Source organism: Ochotona curzoniae, unplaced genomic scaffold, assembly GCF_017591425.1.
Source record: "Ochotona curzoniae isolate NIBS_2020 unplaced genomic scaffold, NIBS_Ocur_1.0 contig_3520, whole genome shotgun sequence".
NCBI lineage: Eukaryota > Metazoa > Chordata > Mammalia > Lagomorpha > Ochotonidae > Ochotona > Ochotona curzoniae.
The window spans coordinates 7,482,009-7,503,530 of record NW_024465894.1 but is presented as its reverse complement, the minus strand read 5'-3'; the positions used below and the strand labels follow the sequence as shown (position 1 = coordinate 7,503,530).

The 21,522-nt window shown below is 52.5% G+C and overlaps 1 protein-coding gene across 1 annotated transcript in view; it reads right to left on the bottom strand.

Annotated features, from left to right (window-relative positions):
* Positions 1–20,892, bottom strand: part of JPH2 (junctophilin 2) — a 57,458-nt gene extending 36,566 nt beyond the window's left edge. Inside the window, exons 1-2 of the mRNA XM_040981444.1 lie at positions 20,514–20,892; positions 1,303–2,092 (exon numbers count right to left, since the gene is read on the bottom strand). Coding sequence (XP_040837378.1) covers positions 1,303–2,092; positions 20,514–20,892 — 1,169 coding nt within the window. The remainder of the gene's footprint in view (positions 1–1,302; positions 2,093–20,513) is intronic.
* Positions 20,893–21,522: the final 630 nt, after the last annotated feature.

Here is a 21,522-nt window from a genome sequence, read left to right as displayed (position 1 = left end):
TCATCGTGCTTGGAATGGTGAGATTGGCAACAATTCAGAACTGCTGAACTCTCAAAACCACGTGAGCAGTGCCCTCGGAGCATGCCCCACATCGGGGACCCTGGAATGGTTGGTAGGCTGGGTAGTGCTTCTCCCTTTATCTCCCCCACTTACCCCAGATATAGGAAGAAAGAAAAAAAAGAAAAAATAATAATTTGGTGGAGCGCAGCATGGTAGCCTAGTGACTGAATCCTTGCCTTGCAAGTGCCAGCATCCCATATGGGTGCTGGTTTGTGGCCCGACTGCTCCACTTCCCCTTCAGCTCCCTGCTTGTGGCCTGGGAAACCAATAGAGGATGACCCAAAGCCTTGGGCAACTTTGCACCCATGTGGGAGACCTGAAGGAAGCTCTTGGCTCCCAGCTGCAGATTGGCTCAGCCCCAGCAGTTGCGGCCACTTAGGGAATGAGCCAGCAAAGGATCTTTCTCTGTGTCTCTCCTTTCTTTATATCTGCCTTTCCAATAAAAATAAATAAAGCTTTAAAACAAATTAGATGATTGATGGGATTAGGTGGATGGGCAAATGGGTTATTACAGAAGGCAGAGGAACAGATGAGGAGTAGATATGGATTACAGATGGAAAAATGGTTTTCAGGTGAATATTAGAAGAAAGGTGGATGGAATGGGCCAGCACCATGGCATAGTAGGATAAGCCTCTACCTGCAGCACCAGCATCCCAAATGGACACCAGTTCAAGCCCTGGCTGCTGTATGTCCAATCCTGCTTCTGCTATGGTCTGGGAAAGCCTTGGGACCCTGCACCCCATGTGGGAGACCTGGAAGACGCTCCTGGCTCCCGGCTATGGATCAGCTCTGCTCTGGCCATTGTGGCCATTTGGAGAGGGAATCAGCAATGGAAGACCTCTGTCTCTCCCCCTCTCTCCTTTCAATAAGTTATATATATATATATATGCACACACACATATATGGATGGATGGGCAAACTGGTGGATGAGAAAGTGGATGGATGGATGGATGGATGGATGGATGGATGGATGGATGGATGGATGGGTGGGTGAGTGGGTAAGTGGATGGGTGGCTGGGTGGCTGGGAAAGCGCATGGATGAGTGAATGGATGTTTAAACCAATGGGGTAATAAATGACATTCATTTCAGAAGTTCCTCAAGTCAAGTTCCTAAAGGTCAGAAGGGAATCTTTGATGGTAAAAGGCAGCAGAAACAGACCTAGGCCCAGGGTCGCTTCAGGTGCCCTGGTCCAAGCCCCCTTCCGGACGAAGCCATCCCCTCCTCTGTGCCAGCGGTCCTACCTGGAGGCGGCGATCTCGGCCTTCTGGCGCGCGATGGCAGCCGCGCGCTGGGCGCCCTCCACGCTGTGCTCCACCTTCTGCCGGACCTTGTTGCTCTTGAGCTGCAGCATGCGGCGCCTCGTGTCCTTGACCAGCACGTTGTGGCGGTACTTGCCTTCCTCGCGGTGGCCGTCGGGCAGCGTGGTGCAGCCGTAGCCATGGCGCAGATTGTCCAGCCACTCGCCCTCGTAGCGGAGGCCGCTGGAGCGCTCGCTCACGCCGAAGCCTGAACGCTTGTCGTTCTTCCACTCGCCCATGTAGGTCTCCGTTGTGGTGGCGTCGATGTCGGCCTCGAAGGGTGCAGCTTCATCCACGCCTTCGGCGCCCTCGCCCAGGCTGGCGGTGGAGGCAGCGTCGCTGGCGCCCGAGCTGAGGTCGCTCTTGAGGAAGCTGACCCGGCTGCGCTGGCTGCCCAGGGACGCGCGGGACTCGGCCCGCCGCAGCTTACCCAACAGCGCGCCGCGCGGGAAGAGGCCGCCGCTCTTGGACGCCCGTGCCGCTGCCTCGGCGTTGGCCAGCAGGCTGAGCGCAAAGCCGCCTCGCGGGATGGTGGGCGAGGGCAGCACCGGGCCGTCGGCAGCGGGCGATGTGGGCGAGTCGGGAGCCACAGTGCCATTGCTGTGCTCGCTGCGCAGGGACGAGAGCGACGTGCGCAAAGGCGAGCGCACCACCACGGCCATGCCGTAAGGCACACTCTGGCGCACGCCGTATCCGTGGCGCATGCCGTTGGTGAACTGGCCTTGGTATGTCCCTGCGGGCAAGGAGAAGGGCGTCAGGGGGCGACACCAGTACTTCCACTCGTGCACTGGGAGGGCGGTGGGCAAGGGTAGAGTTGGAAGAAGGGGCTGGGTATGCAGTCATGCAGTCAGTAAGTCACAAGAGTGTGCAAGGCCACGAGGGGCGAGCCAAGTGGAATTTTCCATCAGTGGGCACAGGTGTGCAAGAAAAGGTGAGGTGTATGAGTCTGAGTGTGCAGGTGTGGCCCTGGGGATGGGGAAAGTTGAACGAGAGTACAAGAACACTAGTAGACAAGCCAAGAGGCATTTGCACGATGAGGTGATCAGTCCTGTTGGTGGGAGCATGCCGTGATCACATGTGTGTAAGCTCAGGTGCGGTTGATTGAGCCACAGTGTTACCATGTGCAGTGACACGAGCAGGTGAGCTCTCTGCGTGTGCACAGATTTCGCGTCCCGTAAGAAAATGCATGAAGAGAACCAGTGTATGCAGCAGCAGGACTGCATGTGAGGAGTGTGCAAAGCAGGATGTGCACAGAGGCCAGCCAAGGCCGTGTGAGCAAGAAACGGTGACACGCAGCTAAGGGTGTGAGAGACTCGAGGGTGCAAGGCTATTAACAGGTCAAGAAGTGCAAAGTTGTGTGAACAATCAGGTCCTGCCAGGACACGAGGCTGAATGTGCTCCCCAGTTATCCTGTGTTCAAGGTGGTGGGAATGTCGAAGGTCGTGAATGGAGACGAGCGGGTTTGCACCGTCCTGTGAATGCAGGGGAAGATGTCTGGGCAGCACTAAGTGTCCAAGAGATATGCATGGCCATCTGAGTGCCACCATGATCTGGGGCTAAGCAAGTGATCGAAGCAGTGTGAGACCTTATGTATACAGTAGTGAGTGGGAAACACCAGAGATCGCCCCATCTCTGAGATGCTGGATCCCAGGAATTGGGGCACTGGGACTCCCAAGGCAATATATGCCATGTCCGGATGCCTCTACATGGCCTGGCCCCCACCCAGCTTCTCTGGTGCAAGTTCCCTTCTTGCTCCTGCCCTTCTGCATTGCAAGTCACCCTAAAGAATCTCTCTGCTCTTGTCCCTTTGATCTGTTCCCAGCACAGCACCCGTGGGACTCTGTTCAGATGCACTAAGTCAGATGGCAATGTTGCCACGCCGCTTCTCACGCAGAGGAAAAGCTGGAGTTCTCTGTGGCCCGCAAGACCCTCCCTAGCCCCTTCCCCATCACTCCTCGCTCCTCCTATCTGCTCCCGTTCTCTCCTTTGCTGGTTCAGTTCTTGCCACAAAGATCTCTGCTGTTGCCACCCCACACACACAGCTTTGCGCAGGCTGTTCCTACTGTGCACCACACTCTTCCCCCAGCAATCCTTGGGGATCACTCCTTCACACCTTCAAGCCCTAACTCAGCAATCCGTGCCGCCTCCCCTGACCACACTACTGAAAAGTGAACTCCTCTTCCCCTATCTTCTTTCTTTGCTTTATTTCTCCTTGCAGCCTGTCACTCACTCTAGGTTTTGTTTTTCCTCTTCTTGCTGACTGTCTCCCTGGCCTGTGCCCTCCACTGTACCCTCAGTGCCCAACACAGAACCAAGCAGGCACACGATGCACACAAGAGGACATGGGCAGCACGCCTTCTTTCACAGCTCGGCAGCTCTTCGCTACTTTATCCTGTCTGAAAACTGTGCTGCAAAATTCCCTGGAGGAGCATCAGCTGGGACAAGGGACTTGCCCGAGAGATCGAGTCTAATATATGAGCCAGCCTAGCTCTGTACCCACCCACCCCCCCGACACCTGGCTGCTCAGAAGCAAGAGGGGTGGCCTGCGAAGGGGGAAAGTGAACAGCAAGAAAGACGGGAAAATGATGATGGGGGAAGGGACAAGGCTATGACGCTAAATCCAACCACTTTCCTTCAGCCTCAGTTTGATGTGAGATGGGCTAACATGGTCCCTTTAAGCCCAAGAGAAACTGCGCTTAGTTCTTGGCCACTATCGGGGAGGAAACGGCCAGACTATATTAGGAAACTCAGCGGCAGCAAGTGGCAAGAGGCGTGGACACCCAGGGGAGGCTGGGAACTCTGGGAGCTCTGGGGTGCTGGGCAGTGGGAAGAGCAAAGTGCTGGGCCATCCCCAGCCTGCTGCTTCCTAAGACAGGACAGTCCTCACAGGCAGACAGGAGGAAAGCACCCTGGCAGGGGGTGGGGAGGACAGCAATGAGCCTGGCTACAGCCATCCAGCCACCACGGGCCTCTGTGAGGGCAACAAGCAGCACCATGCAGCCTCTGCTCCTGCTGCAGCCTGAACTTCTCTGTCACACTCATCTTCCGACCTCAGGGCCTTTGCACCAGCTCTCCCCTTTCCCCACCTCCTCTCTCCTTCCCCTGGCTAACTCACTGATAAGTTTCAGCTTCCCTGAGACTTCATTCAGGCTCTTGAATCTCGTCCCCTACTGGGGACAGCTACCTGTTCTCACATTACCTTCTTTGTAGCCTTCTCCTGGATGACCCGACATACCTCCCCCATGCCCATGTGGGCTTCCAAGAATGAGGGAGCCACCTCTAGCTTTTTCTCAGCATCCAGCACAGTCCCCAAGCCCAATGAACACCTGGTCAATTCGTGTCACTTCCTGTGGAGAGCCTCTACATTCTTCAAGGGATGAGAACCAACCTCCTTTCCCTCGTGACTCAACGATGTATACAGCAGGTGCTCAACGATGGATAGCATTGCCCACCAAGGGATCCATCAGCTCAAACGATGGGAGCTGCTGGGCTCCCTGTGAAAGGCTGGCAAAGGCTGTACCCAGGGGAAATACAGACCTGTCACACAGACCATGCTCCTGATGGAACAGATCCAGTTGCTTTTTGGTTTGGTGCAGTGTAACCTGGATTGAAACTTCAACCTTAACTGATGCTGAATGTTTCTAAAACATGCATTAATCACATATGCCTGCTGAGCCTCAGTTTGCCCTTCTGTAAAATGGAGATAATGACAGCTACTTCAAATGATTTGACCATACACTCCCCAGGCTGGGAATGGCACTCTTAGCAGCTGGCTAGAGACACAGCTCCCCTTCCCCCTCTTTAGGGCTAAAGTCTAGTGCCAGGGCAAGATGGCATGGAAGTTCTAGGTCAGAAAATGAAAGGGATGGCAGCTACAGCAGGGGCCTGAGGTGGGGGTGGGGGGACGGTCCTGGGATTGAGTGGCACGGGAAGGGAGGGCTTGAGGGGCTGAAGATTAAGTGAACCTTGTGAGAAGTGGTTCGCACAGTGCTCGGCACACAGAGGTTCTCGAGACAGGCTTACCCATTGGCAGGTCAGCTCGCCAGGAAAGCTGGCCCGGAAGGATTAAGTGGAAAGATGAGGAAGAGCCAGGCAGGACACGGAGCCCTGGGCTTGGGGCGGCGCCGGGCTCCAGTTTCCTGTCTGGGTCCAGGTGCCGGTGAGCAAGTGTGTTTGTACTCAGGGACGTGCCCCATGGCCCCAGCTCAAGGAGCAGACCTCAGAGGCCAGAGCCCTAGCAGGAAGGAAATGCAGGTGCTGCTCCTTGGTCTCCCAACCCCACACGTACAGCACAGAGTGGCTTCCATGGCACAATGCTCCTTCCTGCTCTGCAGATGTGACCACCCTGAGGAAGAATTCATATCTTTCAAGCAGAGAATTTCCAAACACGGCCTGATCACCTCCGTGCTGACCTCCAGTAGCCTAGCATGCTGCATTCCCATGGTCACAGGTGCTAACCAACATCCTTAGCACTCGCAGGCTCCAATCCACAGTCACACGTTCAGTTTAATATGATTGGTTACTTCAGTGGTGCCTATTATTCAAAATAGATGATTGGGGGCCCGGGGGTCTAGTGGCTAAAGTCCTCGCGTTGAACACACCCGGGATCCCATATGGTCACCGGTTCTAATCCCGGCAGCTCCACTTCCCTTCCAGCTCCCTGCTTGTGGCCTGGGAAAGCAGTTGAGGATGGCCCAAAGCTTTGGGACTCTGCACCCATGTGGGAGACCTGAAAGAAGTTCCTGGATCCTGGCTTCGGATCGGCATAGCATCAGCCGTTGCGCTCACTTAGGGAGTGAATCATCGGGCAGAAGATCTTCCTCTCTGTCTCTCCTCCTCTCTGTATATCTGACTTTCCAATAAAAATAAAATAAATCTTAAAAGAAAAATAGATGATTGGGGACCGGTGCTGTGGCCTGGTGGGTTAAGACACTGGCAATTTATTCAGGTGTTGGGTTCAGGCCCGGCTGCTCCACTTTTTTTTTTTTTTTTGTCTGTTTAAGATTTATTTTATTTTTATTGGAAAGTCAGATACACAGAGAAGAGGAGAAACAGAGAGAAAGATCCTCCATCCGCTGGCTCACTCCCAAAGTGGCCACGATGGCCAGAGCTGCGTCAATCTGAAGCCAGGAGCCAGGAGCCTCCTACAGGACTCTCACATGGGTCCCAGTGCTTTGAGTCATCCTCGACTGCCTTCCCAGGCCACAAACAGGGAGCTGGATGGGAAGTAGGGCCACCGGGACCCATATGAGATCCCAAAGCATGCAAGGCAAGGACTTTAGCCACTAGGCTATCGCACCAGGCCCCGCTCCACTTTTGATCCAGCTATCTGCTAATATGCCTGGAAAAGACAGCCAAAGAGCATGTCAGAGACTTAGATGGAGCTCCTGGCTTCAGCCTGGCCCAGACCCGGCCATCAGGACCACTTGGGCACTGAATCTGTATACAGACCTCTCTCTCCCTCTCCCTCTCTCTGTAACTCTGTTTTTCAAAGCAATAAAGGAATCCTTCTTAAAAGTATGTGATCTGGTAATACTTACCATTTACATCATGTGGTATGAGTGCATACTCTTGGTTCTCTAAACACAAGCTAAGTCCCAAAAAGACTGCCCCGCACCTGGCTTCGGAGGAATATGATAGATATGGAAGACTGGGAAGAAATTGGTGACAGCTTACACATTTTCTCCACTTTGTCTTTCAGTCTTTAATGAAATGGAAATTGGAGCCTGGAGCAATGACTCCATGGCTAAATCTCTACCTTGCATGCGCTGGGATCCCTTATCGATGCCAGATCCTGTCCTAGCTGCTCTACTTCCTATCCAGTTCCTGCTTGTGGTCTGGAAAAACAATAGATGATGGCCCAAAGCCTTGGGACCCTGCATCCACATAGGAAACCCAAAAGAAGAAGCCCCTGGCTTCAGATCAGCTCAGCTCTGGCCACTGTGGCCACTTGTGGAGTGAATCAGCAAATGGAAGGCCTTTCTGTCTCTCCTTCTCTCTGTAAATCTGCCTTTCCAATAAAATAAATATTTTTAAAAAAGAAAAAGAAACAAATTTGTAGATGATACATGAGGGAGATGCAAGAAAGATAAGGTGGAACTCCATCCAACAGGAGCCTGGTCAAAACCAGCTGAATGACCATGCGTTATATTATACACGGTTATCAGAGAAGTTAGAAGATACGTGTACCACTGTTCATTGCTCTGCTTTTGCTGACTTAGTAACTAACTTACAAATGGCACTGATGAATTAGACAGAAATCTAAACATACTTGATTATTCTTAGATGTCTGTGTCCAACCCCAGAAGAAAGCCAGATGGATCACCAAGGAAGATGCAAGTAGCCATCTGCCCTTGGCCTTGGATCTGCCCTTGGCCTTGGATGTCCAGTTTTGCCATGGGGTAAGGATCCAAGGTTTGGATGCAGTTAGCCAGGGTGGGGACATCAATTTTTGTTCTTCTTTGGGGTAATGACACCCGGGTGTTCCATCATCGCCAGGGTCTATAGGACTTCTCCCAGCAGGAGCAGTGGTTACTGGGGCCAACCACATGAGGCCACGTGGGTTGCATATGTCAGTGCAAGCCTTTCCCTGCTGGACTAACTCAGTGAGGCAGGAGTTACACAAATGTTTGTAAACTGTGTGTGAATGTGTTCCAACCTTGGGGGAAGGAAAAAGTCCTGAAGTCAGAGAAATCTGAGAAACTTCCAGGTAAGTTCCCATAAGGGCCTCATCAGAGCCCTAAGGACATGTGTGGTTGCCAAGACTTGCCGAGAAGCGGGCACTGTATTTAACCACAAGGTAGTTGCAAGGTAGCCCAGGCACAGAAAGAGAAAACGTACATGATGCAACTTCTGCAGGTTAAGCTCATGGCAACAGGCAGTAGAAGCATGGTAATCCGGAAGCTGGAGATGGAAAGTTGGGGACCAGGAAACATGGGAGGGACTTAGGCTGGAAGAGGAAGCTGCCGTGACCAGTCACACTGTGGGATGACCAGGTTTGTAGATTTCCAAGTTACTAAAAGAGGACTTGCAATGTCTATTTCCACCACCAAAGAAGAAAGTCGGGGATAGGAGGGGGGCGGAGATGCATATGCTAATTAGCTGCCTTGGGTCTTCCTACAATATACGTAGCACAAGACCTCACCCTGTAGCTCATCAATATACCCAATGAAGAAATAAACTGAGTTTTCTACCAGAGTCTTTTTTGTGGAGTATCTGTTGGGATTTGTGTTGCAGGGAACTCAGTTTGGGGAAATGCCCAGAGCGTGTTATCATGTTCACACGAGGCAGCCTGGCACGGGTGGTGAAGCAGACGCTGTGCAGATACGGCTGGCTGCGCCTCATTCACCCAGCAATTCCCCACATCTCAACGGGGTGTGCCCCCGCTTTATTCTGGCGTCCGGCCTCCTGCATGAGCTCAGGGAAGGGCAACCCATCTGACTCGGGGAGAAACCCTATTCTCTGAAAGCTGGACTTCGAAGTCCATTCGCCTCACCAGGGATTCCATTAGAGGTGAGTGTGTAACGGAACCTGATGTAGAGACCTGAGGGAAAGTTAGCCTGCTGGGAAGGCAGCAAAGAGACACACACAGCAAAACACAGCCTCTCCCTCTGCTAGAATTGGATGCATGCTGCAGGTGACTCTGGGGACTGTGGCAGCCATGTTGGGATCACGAGGGAGTCTCCCTGGGAGCAGAGGCGCTTTGCTGTAGATAGCTCAGAGAAAAGGTGTTGCAAACCGAAGCCTTTGTTGATGCGCCTCCTAGGGCTGCCCCAGCCCGAGATTTTTGTTTATACTAAATCATAAATATTCCAATTGTTCTAACTCTGTGCTGCGTGACACGGTATCCTCTAGCCAAATCTGGTCACTGAGCACGAACTTTTAAAGAATCAGTACAGAAAATAATGTAAAACAGCTCCATCAATAACACTAATATCCACTGATAACAGAGAACCAATGATAGTTTTGGGTACTGTGCTAAATAAAACTTATCATTAGAATATATCTGACCTTTTTAAACACAGATACTAGACAATGTTAAATTATACAGGTAGCTTCCACTACATGCCAATTAGAAACGGCTGTGTTAAGCGTCATTTGGAGTTAGGGCTTTCAGTAAATTGTGGATTTAAACAACTCAAAGACAGGTACAGGTATCTCTTCTAACCTGACAGCAGAAAAACTGACAGTTGCTAAAGAAATAGCTGAAAGCCCTGCAGAACTCACTCTTGGGACAATCCAAGGAGACCCCTCCCACAGCCTCACCAGAAACCCGGCTCTGGATAGAGCACACAGACATTGCAGAAACCCAGGGGAAGGCAAGGAGACTGAGGGGGCAAACCAAGGACTCCGCCTCCAGCCAGAGCGGACACGCCAACACCCACCCCATCTGGCTCGCAGCGCCTTCTGGTTTCTAGGAAAGCATCTGAGCTTGGATCGCCAGTGTCCCGTGGGAAGCGACAGAGATGCAGGGACAGGAACCAGGACCGGCTCCTCCTGGTGTCCCCTCTGCCAGGGAAATCCTGACTGTCCCGGTTCCAACGCAACAGCCAGCCCTATCTGCCCAAGACCTCGGAGCACCTGCCTGCCTCAGAACTCTCCTGGCTGGCCATCTTGGTCATTCCCTGCCTGCCATGGACGCTCATGGGTCTGATCTCATCAGCTTGGTCTAACGGCCATCCTTGCTCCTTTCGGGCCCCTCCTACAGGTCAGCATGTATGCTCTGGGTGGCCCCCACAAGCGTCATCAGCAGATCTCCCTCCCAACCCCCAGGGATTCAGATGGAGCTTGACAGGTATGCATTGGGCACCCCAGAGCCCAGAGCTCACGGTGTTTGTCCAAACACACCAAGGCCAGTGACACACAGGGTAGTGGATGCCCACGCTGGTGCCACAGGTGCTGAGTAGCTACTTCTGTATAAAGAGACACCCCAGATTAGCTCTGTCCCCACTGGGTAAAGACTGGGACCTAGTGTCCTGGAGAAACCAAGGCAGAGTTGAGGCACCTTGGGACAGCAGAGAATCATGGGAACAGAAAAACCTGTTCCAGAGATCTGCAGTATGTGACATGGTCATAGAGAACCTAAAGCCTGTTGGAGTGCAGCTCAGAGACCATCTAAACCAAAGCAATGAATAATTTCATTGGCCACCTTAACCCATCCTGTGTCCTCAACAGACCTTACCAATCATGATACTCAATATGGTCTCACAGTCTCCCCTCATTACTTTTCCCACAGCTCATTAGCTAGTGTTGTGTGTGGGCAAAAAGTACCCTACTTTTATAGGTAAATGTGGCTCAGCATCCTTATAACATCGAGAGGAAGCTGAGACCCAGCAAAGTAGGGGAACCTGCCCAAAGCCACACAGCCAGGCGGCAGCTCAGCTGGGACCACAGAACAGACTTGCCCTTTCCCTCCTGCCACTGGTCTTGAGTGAAGAGGCCCAAAGGGGGAGCCAGTTGAGATTCTGGGCCTCGCTGCTGGGAACTCTGCTTAAAACCCCTCAAACTCTTTGTGTCCTAAGGTCTTCCTTTCAAGTCTACATGTAAATATTGTGTGTACTTCGGGGAAGGAAACTTGTTCAGAAAAACATCTGGAAGCCAAGTCCTAAATGATCATTGCAAAATGTTCAAACATAAAAAGACACCTCCATCATCCCCAGGGGGAACCACTCTTTACAACTTAAGTCCTCTCTGGTCTTTTCTACTCCCTACAGCATCTACATAAAACAAATAGATGGGGGCTGGTATTGTGGCACAGATTAAGTCTGTCCACCCCAGCATCCTATATGAGTGTTGGTTCAATGCCTATTCCGTTTCCAGTTCAGCTCTCTGCTAACGCACCTGGGAGGGCAGTGAAGGATGCCCTCAGTATTTGAGCCCTTTGTCACCCATGGAGTTCCAAGCTCCTGGTGTCAGCCTGGCCCAGCCCTAGCCATTGGAAACATTAATAGGAAGGAAATTAGTGAATGGAAGATGTCTCCCTCCCTCTTTCACACTTGGCCTTTCAAATAAACCAAATGCATCTTTGAAAACAAACCAAAGGGTGGCTGCTCCTGACCTCACCCACACCCCACCATGAGAACACGCCCCAGTGTACACAGGCACCCCAGACACCATGGATGCTCTGGTCCCTCTCCCAAGAGGATGCGTGGGTCTCCCTAGGTCTCTCCAGTGCTTACAGCACTCCACAGCTGGCCTTGTGGACAAATCTGAGAGTCCCTTCAGTGAGCGCATAGATCGCGTTTTCCCAGAACAAGCCTGAGGCTTCACTCCCTGGCCTGCCCCACAACACTGGCCCCAAAATCTCTTCCCAAGGCTCCCACATGCTGCTGTCCATCAAAGCTCGTGTCTCTGGTTTCCTGGGATCACAGACAGACAACCCTGAGCAGAGGACTGGGCAGCATTTGTGAGCAGCTCCAGGGAGCCGGGTTGGGTTGCAGCAAGAGGATGAGAAGTTCTCCCTCTGCCAGCAGGGCTCCGCCGCCCCCACAGCCAGAGGCTGCTGCCCCGGATGCCACCCCACGGCTCACACAAGAAGCAGAGGATTAGCCAGGCCCTGTTGCTGACAGCTCGGGGCAGGCAGCCTGGGGCAGTGCCACAGTCCTGAGGCTGTCTGCAAACCTGAAGGTTTTGGAGTCCAGAAACAAGTGGGTAGGAGTGTGGGGGGCAAATGGGGCCAAAAGGAAGGTCTGGGTTCAAAGGGGGCTGCCTGTGGGCGAGGAGAACAGGTACACACACACGGTGTAGCCATCTCAACTCAGGCCACACCTTTCTTCTACAGCCCAGATCAAAGCCCTGGTACCATCTTGATCCCTCTTATTCCTCTGATCCAACTACCAGCAAAATCTACCAGCTCTTCATTGGCTGCTATGAGGCAGTCACTTGGGCCATTGTCTTCCTCTGTGTTATGACAATGAACTCACTAAACAGTCTCAGCACTGCCTCCTCCCCAACCTACTCTATTCTTTATGCAGGTCTCCCACGTGGGAGGCAGGGGCTCAAACTCATGGATCATCTTCCACTGCTTCTCCAGGTACATTAGTGGAAAACTGGATGGGAAGAAGAGCAGCTGGGACTCAAGCCGGCGATGGGATACCATCCTTACACAACACATGTCCTCATCTAGCCTCTTCTCAACACAGGAGCTAAAGAATCCCACTCCACAGTCAGGGCCTCTCCCTTCCAGTCCTCATTTTGCCCAGAGTGAAGCCGCAAATCTCACCAAGCCTACTGGGCCAGACATAACCCTCTAACCCTTGGGGCAGGAATGTGACATGGAGGGTGTTGCATTCTTCCCTGGATATCCCATCTGGGTTACAGACTGTCAGGCTGTTGTATCATTGATGATGCTAATTCTGACCACCTGCTGAAAATTCTATCCATAAAAGATCCCAATGAAATTAAAAATCACAGACATTGAGAGCCCAGTGTTCAATTGGCTAATCCTGTCCTTGCAAGCACTACTATCCCATATGAGCACCGGTTCGTATCCCAGCTGCTCCATTTCTCATCTGGCTCCCTGTTTGTGGACTGGGAAAGCAGTCAAGGATGGCCCAAAGCCTTGGGATCCTGCACCTACATGGTATACTCGGAGGACACTCCTGATTCCTGGCTTCTGATCAGCTTAGCTCCAGCCATGGTGGTCATTTGGGGAGTGGACCAGTGGATGGAGATCTTTGTCTTTCTGTAAGTCTGCCTTTCCAATAAAAGTAAATAAATAAATCTTTAGAACAACAACAACAACAACAAAACCACAGAAGTGAGACTAGCCAGCACACTTCCTACAGGCTGCCCCGCACCCTCAGGCCTCTAATACAGTCTACAGAAATGATCACTGGTAGACATTCAAACATCCCTAGGCCCTAGGAGCTCATCCCTGGCCTGCAGAAGGAAAGCTCTGAGTCCCTGCAGCCTTGGGCTGCTCCGTGGCTTCTGCCAGGTGTGTAGCTTTGCCACTCAGCTCTTATCACCTCCACCTTATGCAAGGAGTGGGAAGCTCCTGGGAGTGAGGAGGGTCAGGCCTCACCGCCTGCTGACTCTGGCAGCTCCGGCTTACAAGGACATGGCAAAACCAAGAATGGCCCTCTAGTTATAGCAGGAAGCCAGCTGTCCCCTCATCATGCACTCTACCCTCAGCCAGGGTCCCAGGCAGTGAATGACACACAACATTCTTTTCCAGGGTGTGGTGGGACAGCTGGGCCTCCAGGGACAACTGCTGGAGGCCCAGAATCAGCAGGCAAGTCATGAATGACAGGGCCCCGCTTTGGACAGGGTCGAGTCTACAAACACCTGCTCCATCCAGTCTTCTGAAATGCAGAGCAGGACCATGGGGAGGAAGGACTCAGGATGACCACTTCCTCCTCTTGCTGCCGGTCCACTCTGCTGCCCTGGGGTCTCCAGATAATGCCGAGAAGGCGCCAAGACATTAACTCGGCCAGCTGTCACGCTGACCCCTGGCTGTGAATGTAGATGTGAGCCTTCCAAGATGAGGTTCAATTATGCTGATTCCACATTGGAAATGGAACCATGCCTGGCAGGACTCAAGGCAGCAGCAAGTGCATCAGAGACTTGGTTTATTTACGCCTCCAAAATCAAAAAGCTGGGTTTTGTACTCAAATAATCTCCTGAAGTTTAATAAGGATGGCTGTGGCTCTGGCCATCCTGGGTTAATTTGCCCTTTGGAGTGTGAAAACAGTACAAGAAAGGAAGGAGAGACACTATATTCGGTGTTTTATATATAACATCACATTTCACACCCTCACATTTATATTGAGGAAGATTTTAAAATCCCTATTGAACAAAAAAAACATATGAAAGTTCAGAGATGCTTATCAATGAGCCTGGGAGGGCAGTGGAAGATGCCCAAGTGCCTGGAACCTTGTACCCACATAGGAAACCAGGAGATGCTCCTGGGTTTGGCCCAGCCCAGCTCTGGCTGTTGTGGCCATTTGAAGAATGAACCAGAGGACAAACGTCTCTCCCTTTCTCTCTCTTTCTCTGTAACTCTGCCTTTCAAATAAAATAAAATAAAACATTTAAACAGAATATGAAAAAGTATGAAAACTTTGTGTTCAATTGACAAGCTGAGTGTGTCATACATAAAGAAATGGAAATTATCTAGAATACTCCCATCCTGAGTGAGAAGAACAAAGCTGGAGGATTTACTCTGATTCCAAGATCCACTAATAGGGGCTGCATAACCAAGACAGCACAGTACTGGCAAAGACAAATACACACCAACAGAAAAGATATTCCTTTGGGGAGTAAATAAACGAACAAATTCAAAGGTTAAGCTTCTTTAAGCTCATGTCTCCTTGGAACACATATTACAGGACCAGACAATGAACACCAGGCACTGCCCAGTCCTCCTTCCTGGCAAATTGACTTAGCTTCAGGGGCCACGCACTGATGTTGTTAGCTGTGGGTAGAAAACAGAGCTGGCATGATGGCTCAATGGCTAAATCCTCCCCACCCCTTGCAAGCACTACTATCCCATAAAGGCACCAGGTCATATTCCAGCTGCTCCATTCTCTATCCAGCTACCTGCTTGTGGCCTGGGTGGGCAGTGGAGGATGGCTCAAAGCCTTGGGACCCTGTACTCACACGGCAGGCCCAGAAGAGGTTCCTGGCTCCCGGCTTCAGATCGGCTCAGCTCCAGCCATTGCAGCCACTTGAGTAGTAAACCAGCGGATGGAAGATTTTTCTCTCTCTCTCGCCTTCTCTCTGTTTATCTGCCTTTCCAAAAGAAGGAGAAGGAGGAAGAAGCCTAAACAAGATAATGCACATAGGATTCCTAGCATGGAGCCTGTATGCAGTGACAACTCAACACATGGCAGGTGCACATTACCACGCTTGTGAAGATGGGCTTCACTGGTTCTGGACCCATGCAAATGCCAAAAGCCTGGCTCTGTGTCAATGCCTGCTGTGATCACCTTGAACTTATTACATGGTGGGGCTGGCATTGTGGCATTGTGGATTAAGCTGCTGCCTATGGTGCAATCATTCCATATGAGCACCAGTTCAAGTCCTAGGATCCCACTTCCACTTCAGCTCCCTACTAATGTGCCTGGGAAAGTAGTGAATGATGGCCCAAATACTAAAACCACATTCAGCACAGAGTAGGCATTCTCCGAATATTATTATTATTATTATTATTATTATTGCAACAGATCTACCTTAGCTGGTTTTGCCATGGCACTTTTAGGAGAGGGGATTGTAAAATTCTATCAGGGCTCTGGAACAGATCAGAATACAAGATGACTTTAAGAATCTGATGACAGGCCTGGCATGGTAGCCTAGCAGCTAAAGTCCTTGCCTTGACTGCGCTGGGATCCCATATGGGTGCCAGTTCTAATCCCGGAGGTCCTGATTCCCACCAACTCCCTGCTCGTGGCCTGGGAAAGCAGTCAAGGACAGCCTAGAGCCTTGGGACCCTGCACCCATTTGTGGGAGACCTGAAAGAAGCTCCTGGATCCTGGCTTTGGATTGGCTCATCTTTGGCCATTGCAGCTGCTTGAGGAGTGAATCAACAGACGAAAGATCTTCCTCTCTGTCTCTCCTCCTCTCTGTATATCTGACTTTCCAATAAAAATAATAAATAAATCTTAAAAAAAAATCTGATGACATGCTAGGAGAAAGCCTGAGAGCAAAGCCCAGCTGGCCCAGCACACAAGTATACAACCAGCCAGTTAGGGGACATGCCAGGCCTCTGAAACCAAGGCAGGGGCCCTGGCTACAAAGCCCAGAAAGCAAGGGTCCCCGATGGCCCCTGTGGCCACTAGACAGGAACAGCTGGCAGCCACACACGCCAACTTCATGGCCAGGGCAATGGGGTGCGCCAGTTTTAAATCAGCAGCTATTTTTAGCTTGGCTATATATGGCCAGGGAGGAATGAGGACCACAGGAGGGGGAGGGTGTCCAGGGGCTTGGGAGGCAGGTGCCCACATGTCTTCCTCTCCTGCCCCTTTCCACATGAGAGAGGGACCTTCACCGGCAGCCGAGGCCGGGGAGGGGAGGGAGGGCAGTAAGGAGGGCAGCAGAGCCAGGTACAGTTGGCCCTGTAGTCTGTTCAAGCCCCTTGAGAACTGTGACTGTCAGGTTCTTGTCCCTGACTACAGGGTAAGAGCGGTGTCTTCTATCATGACACACACGAACACACACTCATGTACGTACGCTACCCCTAGGCCCTAGGGGCAGTGGGTGGGGGAAATCATACTTTCTCTTATTCACTATGAAACAGTCTCGCTTTTTCTAGCCTATTCTTTCACTTTAAAAACCTGTGAGATCTTTCCCACTAAGGCGAATCTGCCACCTTCAGCGGTGGGCACTGCGGTTTTCAGCTCCTGTGACCCATAAGAGCTCAGCCCCCCCCCCCCACGGCCCCGACCTGTGGAGGAGGAGAGGCAAGGGTTAGTCTACTCTCCCAGATCCTGTGCAGTGCCGGGGTGCCCGCGCTCTCCTGCACACACCAGGAGGCACAGATCCCACCTTGCTCCAGCAGGCACTCTTGCCCCTGTCCCCCCACAACCCTGGGCTGTAGCACAATCTCCCTGTTGGCATCTCTCTGTTCTGTTCATTTCACCACCTCCTGCTACAGTGCAGTAGCCTGGTAAGCACTTAGTAACTTCACAACTCACTTCATCATCAGTCCATGAATACTTATTGAATGAATGAATACAGAGCAGTAACATCCCCTATCGTTAGTGGCGTGCTCATTTATCCCATGGAAAGTCTTGTAAGAGGTTCAAGAAGAGTTCCATTTTATCCTTGCTTAGGAAGTGAAGTCTGACAAGAGATGAAACGAGGGGCTGGGGTAGCCTGCGGCTACCGACACCTGCCTATCCATAACCCCAGCATCTGATCTGTTGCCATTACCCTCAGTGCCACCCAAGGACTGCTGACAGACTGATTGAAGAGATTTTCCAAAGCAGTGGCCATGTCTAATTTTGGAGAGTTACACGTTGTGTGTGGCTTGGGACAGAGAACCAGGGAGGTTTGCAGACCCCCTGGATGTGGAACTGACTCACTTTGAAGAAGTCTGGGTCTTGGGCAACCCCAAGCAGCAGGTGCTCTGGCAAGCTGACCTAAAGAGCCCTGGCACACCAGGAATAAAACCTGGAACCTGCAAAGCGAGGTGACCTGGTTCCCCTCCACAGTTCCAGCTGTGCCTGCTCTTGCTGGAAATCTCATCCTCTCTGGGCATTCTTGCTGTTCCTCCCCCACATGCTGAGCCAGTCCTGCCTCAGAGCCTCTGCCACTCTCTGTCTGAAATCTTTACCTCCTCTCTAACCCTCCCCATCTTGCTTTTACAACCAACCCATCTACATCTGCCCCCTTCCCTCTGCTGCTTTCTCACAGCACTATTAACTTCTGACGATCCCATGCGCTTTTCTGAGTTCTCCTCTCCTTGTTTTGCTCATTAGTCCCTAGAACATGAAGTGAGACAGTTTCTGGTACAGAGTACAGGCTCAGTAACAACACATGAATGAACGAACAAATGAATGGGATTTTCTCTTTTTCAACATGTTGGCATCTGCTTAGCACTCTCCACGCTCAGGTCAGCCCAGTTACATACATCCTTGTGACTCACAGGCACATACGTGCCTATCCTCAATGTGGACAGAGGGAGGAACAAAGCTGGAAGGGCAGGGGGCATTTGGCACATGCCTACTGGCACCGCATCGCACATTGCACCTCTGCAAGACTCAAGGCTCACCTGCAGTGTACAGCCAGGGAAACTGAAGCCTGCTCCCAGCTGTGACCCCAACACACAGCAACAACTTCTGATGAATGGAAGAGCATGGAGTTAGCACAGATGGCTTTAGGTCACAGAGCCAGTGAACAGGAGAGCAGGGCTTTGTCCTCAGGGCTGTATAGTTTTAGCCAGGACCCTGTAGATCCCATAGGTGACCTCAGAGACTCAGGGAACATGAGCCCTAGGTGCACAGGGGCAGCACTCAGCCAGGCATCTGCCCCCTGGGGAAGCTCACACCTGCCCCCCAGGGTGTCTCAGCAACCCCAAAACCTAAGCAAGAATGAACCTTGCACCCAGACTTTTCACACCCCACACACCAGGCTCCCACCCTGGCCACGGCCCACTCTGGGACAAAGAGGGGAGAGCAGCGACAAGCACCCTCCCTTAGAAACACCTCTGAGACCAGAGATCATGCCTTCCAGTAGCCATGGTTTCCAGCTAAACAACCTGCTAGAAAGATGCTATACAGGGCCTGGTGCTGTGGCCTAGTGGCGCCTTGAACATGCCAGAATCCCATATGGGTACCGGTTCTAATCCTGGCAGCTCCATTTTGCATCCAGCTCCTTGCTTGTAGCCTAGGAAAGCAGTCAAGGATAGTCCAAGGCCTTGGGACCCTGCACCTGAGTGGGAGACCCAGAAAGAAGTTCCTGGTTCCTGGCTTCGGATCGGAGCAGCACCGGCCGTTGTGGCCACTGAGGGAATAAATCATCAGATGGAAATTCTTCCTCTCTGTCTCTCCTCCTCTGTGTATACCTGACTTTGCAATAAAAATAAATCTTAAAAAAAAAAAAAAAAGAAAGATGCCATACAATCACCCTGGGTCCGATGTTAACAACACTCATGGCCAGAGGGGCAACCTGCTTCCACTTCCACAGAAGTCACACAGCCAAAGCGCCAGGCTTAGCCAGGTAGCAGGCCAACTGGGGCGTCCTTAGGGACCATGAGAGTTGTCACATATCACAAAACACTGTTCCTCTTTTCACTTTTTCCTCCCCAACATGCAGAAGTGTGTAAGCACACTTAGATGGATCCAGCACAATGGCTCAATTGGCTAATCCTCCCCTTGCAAGCACTACTATCCCATACGGGGGCTGGTTCATATTGCAGCTGTTCCAGCTCCCATCCAGCTCCCTGCTTGCGGCCTGGGAAAGCAGTTGAGGACGGCCCAAAGCCTTGGGACCCTGCACTCACATTTGAGACCCAGAAGCTCCTGGCTCCTGGCTTCAAATCAGCTCAGCTTCAGCCACTGTAGCCCCTTGGGGAGTGAAACTCCTTCCTTCTGTATATCTGCCTTTCCAATAAAAGTAAGTCTTTTTAAAAATGAGATTTTAAAAAAGGAGAAAGAAGGAAAGAAACAAACAAACAAACAAACCACTCTTAGCCTCCACACTATACTGAACAGGAAGTAGGCCCCCTGGACCTGTGATCTACACCCAGTATAAAATTAAACATGTATAAAAATCACCTAGCAAGCTTGTTCAGAATCTCCTGGGGCCGCTGCTCAGAGACCGAGCCTCCGGAGGCAGGGCAGCACCCTGAATTCACATCTCTAACTGGTGGTCAGGCCTGTCCGCCACCCACATTTTGAACTGTACCTAAATTTAAAGTGTCCCATTCTATGGATGAGAAAACTGAGGCCAAGACCAGAAAGTCACCCCCAGCAGGGGAGGGAACAGCAGCAGCTGTTCCGGGTTCCTGTTGTGGGTCCCCATCCCTCCCTGCTTTGCCTATACAGCCTTCACTCTCGCCCGCACCAACATGCTCTCCAGTCAAGCTCCAGCCCCAGTGTCACCTCCTCTTAAAGCAACCCCACCCCACCCCTCACCTCAACCCACATGCCCGGTCTCTTCCCACTCACTGTTCCTGCACCAGCACTCAGCACACAACTGGGGTGTAACAATTGGTGTGCTAGTCTAGGTTGGAAGTCAGGGACCAGTACCTATTCCTCTCGATACCTCATTCTTTGTATCATACCTAGCCAAAAGGATATGCAGTGAATGGAAGAAGGCATGGGGGCATCGTGAACAGGTGGGTGGGCAGACAGGTGGGTGGATGAAAGAACACTCATGCTCTGTGACTTGAAAAGAGTAGTAACTTGTCATGGCAGAGTTGAGAAGGAACCCTATGCTACACAACAAAAGCTGACACCTGCTGCCCGGCTACTGAGCGTGCCAACATTTTGCGTTTACATTCAGGCTTGTGAGAAAGTCCCTGCCAATGTTCTCAGGAACCTTACTGCCACCACCTTTGGTAACAAGGAAGTGAAGCTCAGAGAAGCAGCGTATGCCCGAAGCCACACAGCCAATGCCATCCTAGCCCTCCTCCCAAACTCGTGCCAAGGATCCCTGGCTCTCGCCGCCCTCCACACCTTCCTCAGTCTGCAGCCCCCGGCCAGGCTCACCTCCATCGGCGTAAGTCTCTGTGCCATAGCCGTCCTGCAGGCCGTTGTTCCAGGTTCCCTCGTACTTGGCACCGCTGCTGCTGCTCTGCCGGATGCCATAGCGGCCCTTGAAGCCATGCGTCCACTCGCCCTTGTAGAACCAGCGCCCCTTGGTCTCTACTCCCAGCCCGTGCCGCTTGCCCTGGCTCCAGTAGCCCTCAAAGGTGTTTCCGCTGGGCCAGGTATAGACGCCGGCCACTTCAAAGCCAAAGTTCCAGGAGCCGGAGTACTCGCCCTGGCCCTTGGGGCCTGTGCAGAGCCCATGCCCATGGGCCTTCCCCCCCTCCCAGCCCCCGCAGTACGCCCCTCCATCATCAAAGTCGAAGCGGCCCCCACTCATCGCATCCTCGCGCCCAGCCACCTGCCCGTCCTCCAGTTTGGGCGACGCCCTCAAGCCTCCAGACTCACCACCGTGCCCTCAAAACCTTGCAGCAAGTAAGAGGCCAGCAAGGGCGCCAGGAGCCCAAGAGCCAGGTCAGCACCACCGGGTGCACGCTGGGCAGAGCCATGCCTGGGAGGCGCCCCTCAGACAGCCAGAGGCAGGTTGCCCCTCGGAAGGCCATCAGGCCGGACAGATTCCACGAAGACCCCACAAAGCATCCGCAGCTGGGCTTCCATGGGGTCCGACGAAAATTCTTGCGGCCCCGGAAGAGGCACAGTGCAAGGGGGTGGGCAGGCGGGGTCCTCAGCGCTTCCCCTGCGGCGGCAGCCCCAGCCCCCAGCTGAGCTCTGCAGCCCACTGGCCCCCTTCTCCTGCACCCCAGTGGGTGTGCGGGGCTGTGGCTCTCCCACCGTGGCCCCGCCCCTCCTCCCTGGCTGCCCGCCCCCTGGACGGAAAGGTCAGTGTTGCCCTAACAAGGCCATTGGATCTCCGAAGCTGCTCCCAAAATAGCCCCCCGGGCAGCCCAGCCTCCTTCAGAGCGCCAGGGACGGGGGAGGGGCCTAGGGGTGTTTCCACTCTGGCGCTGCT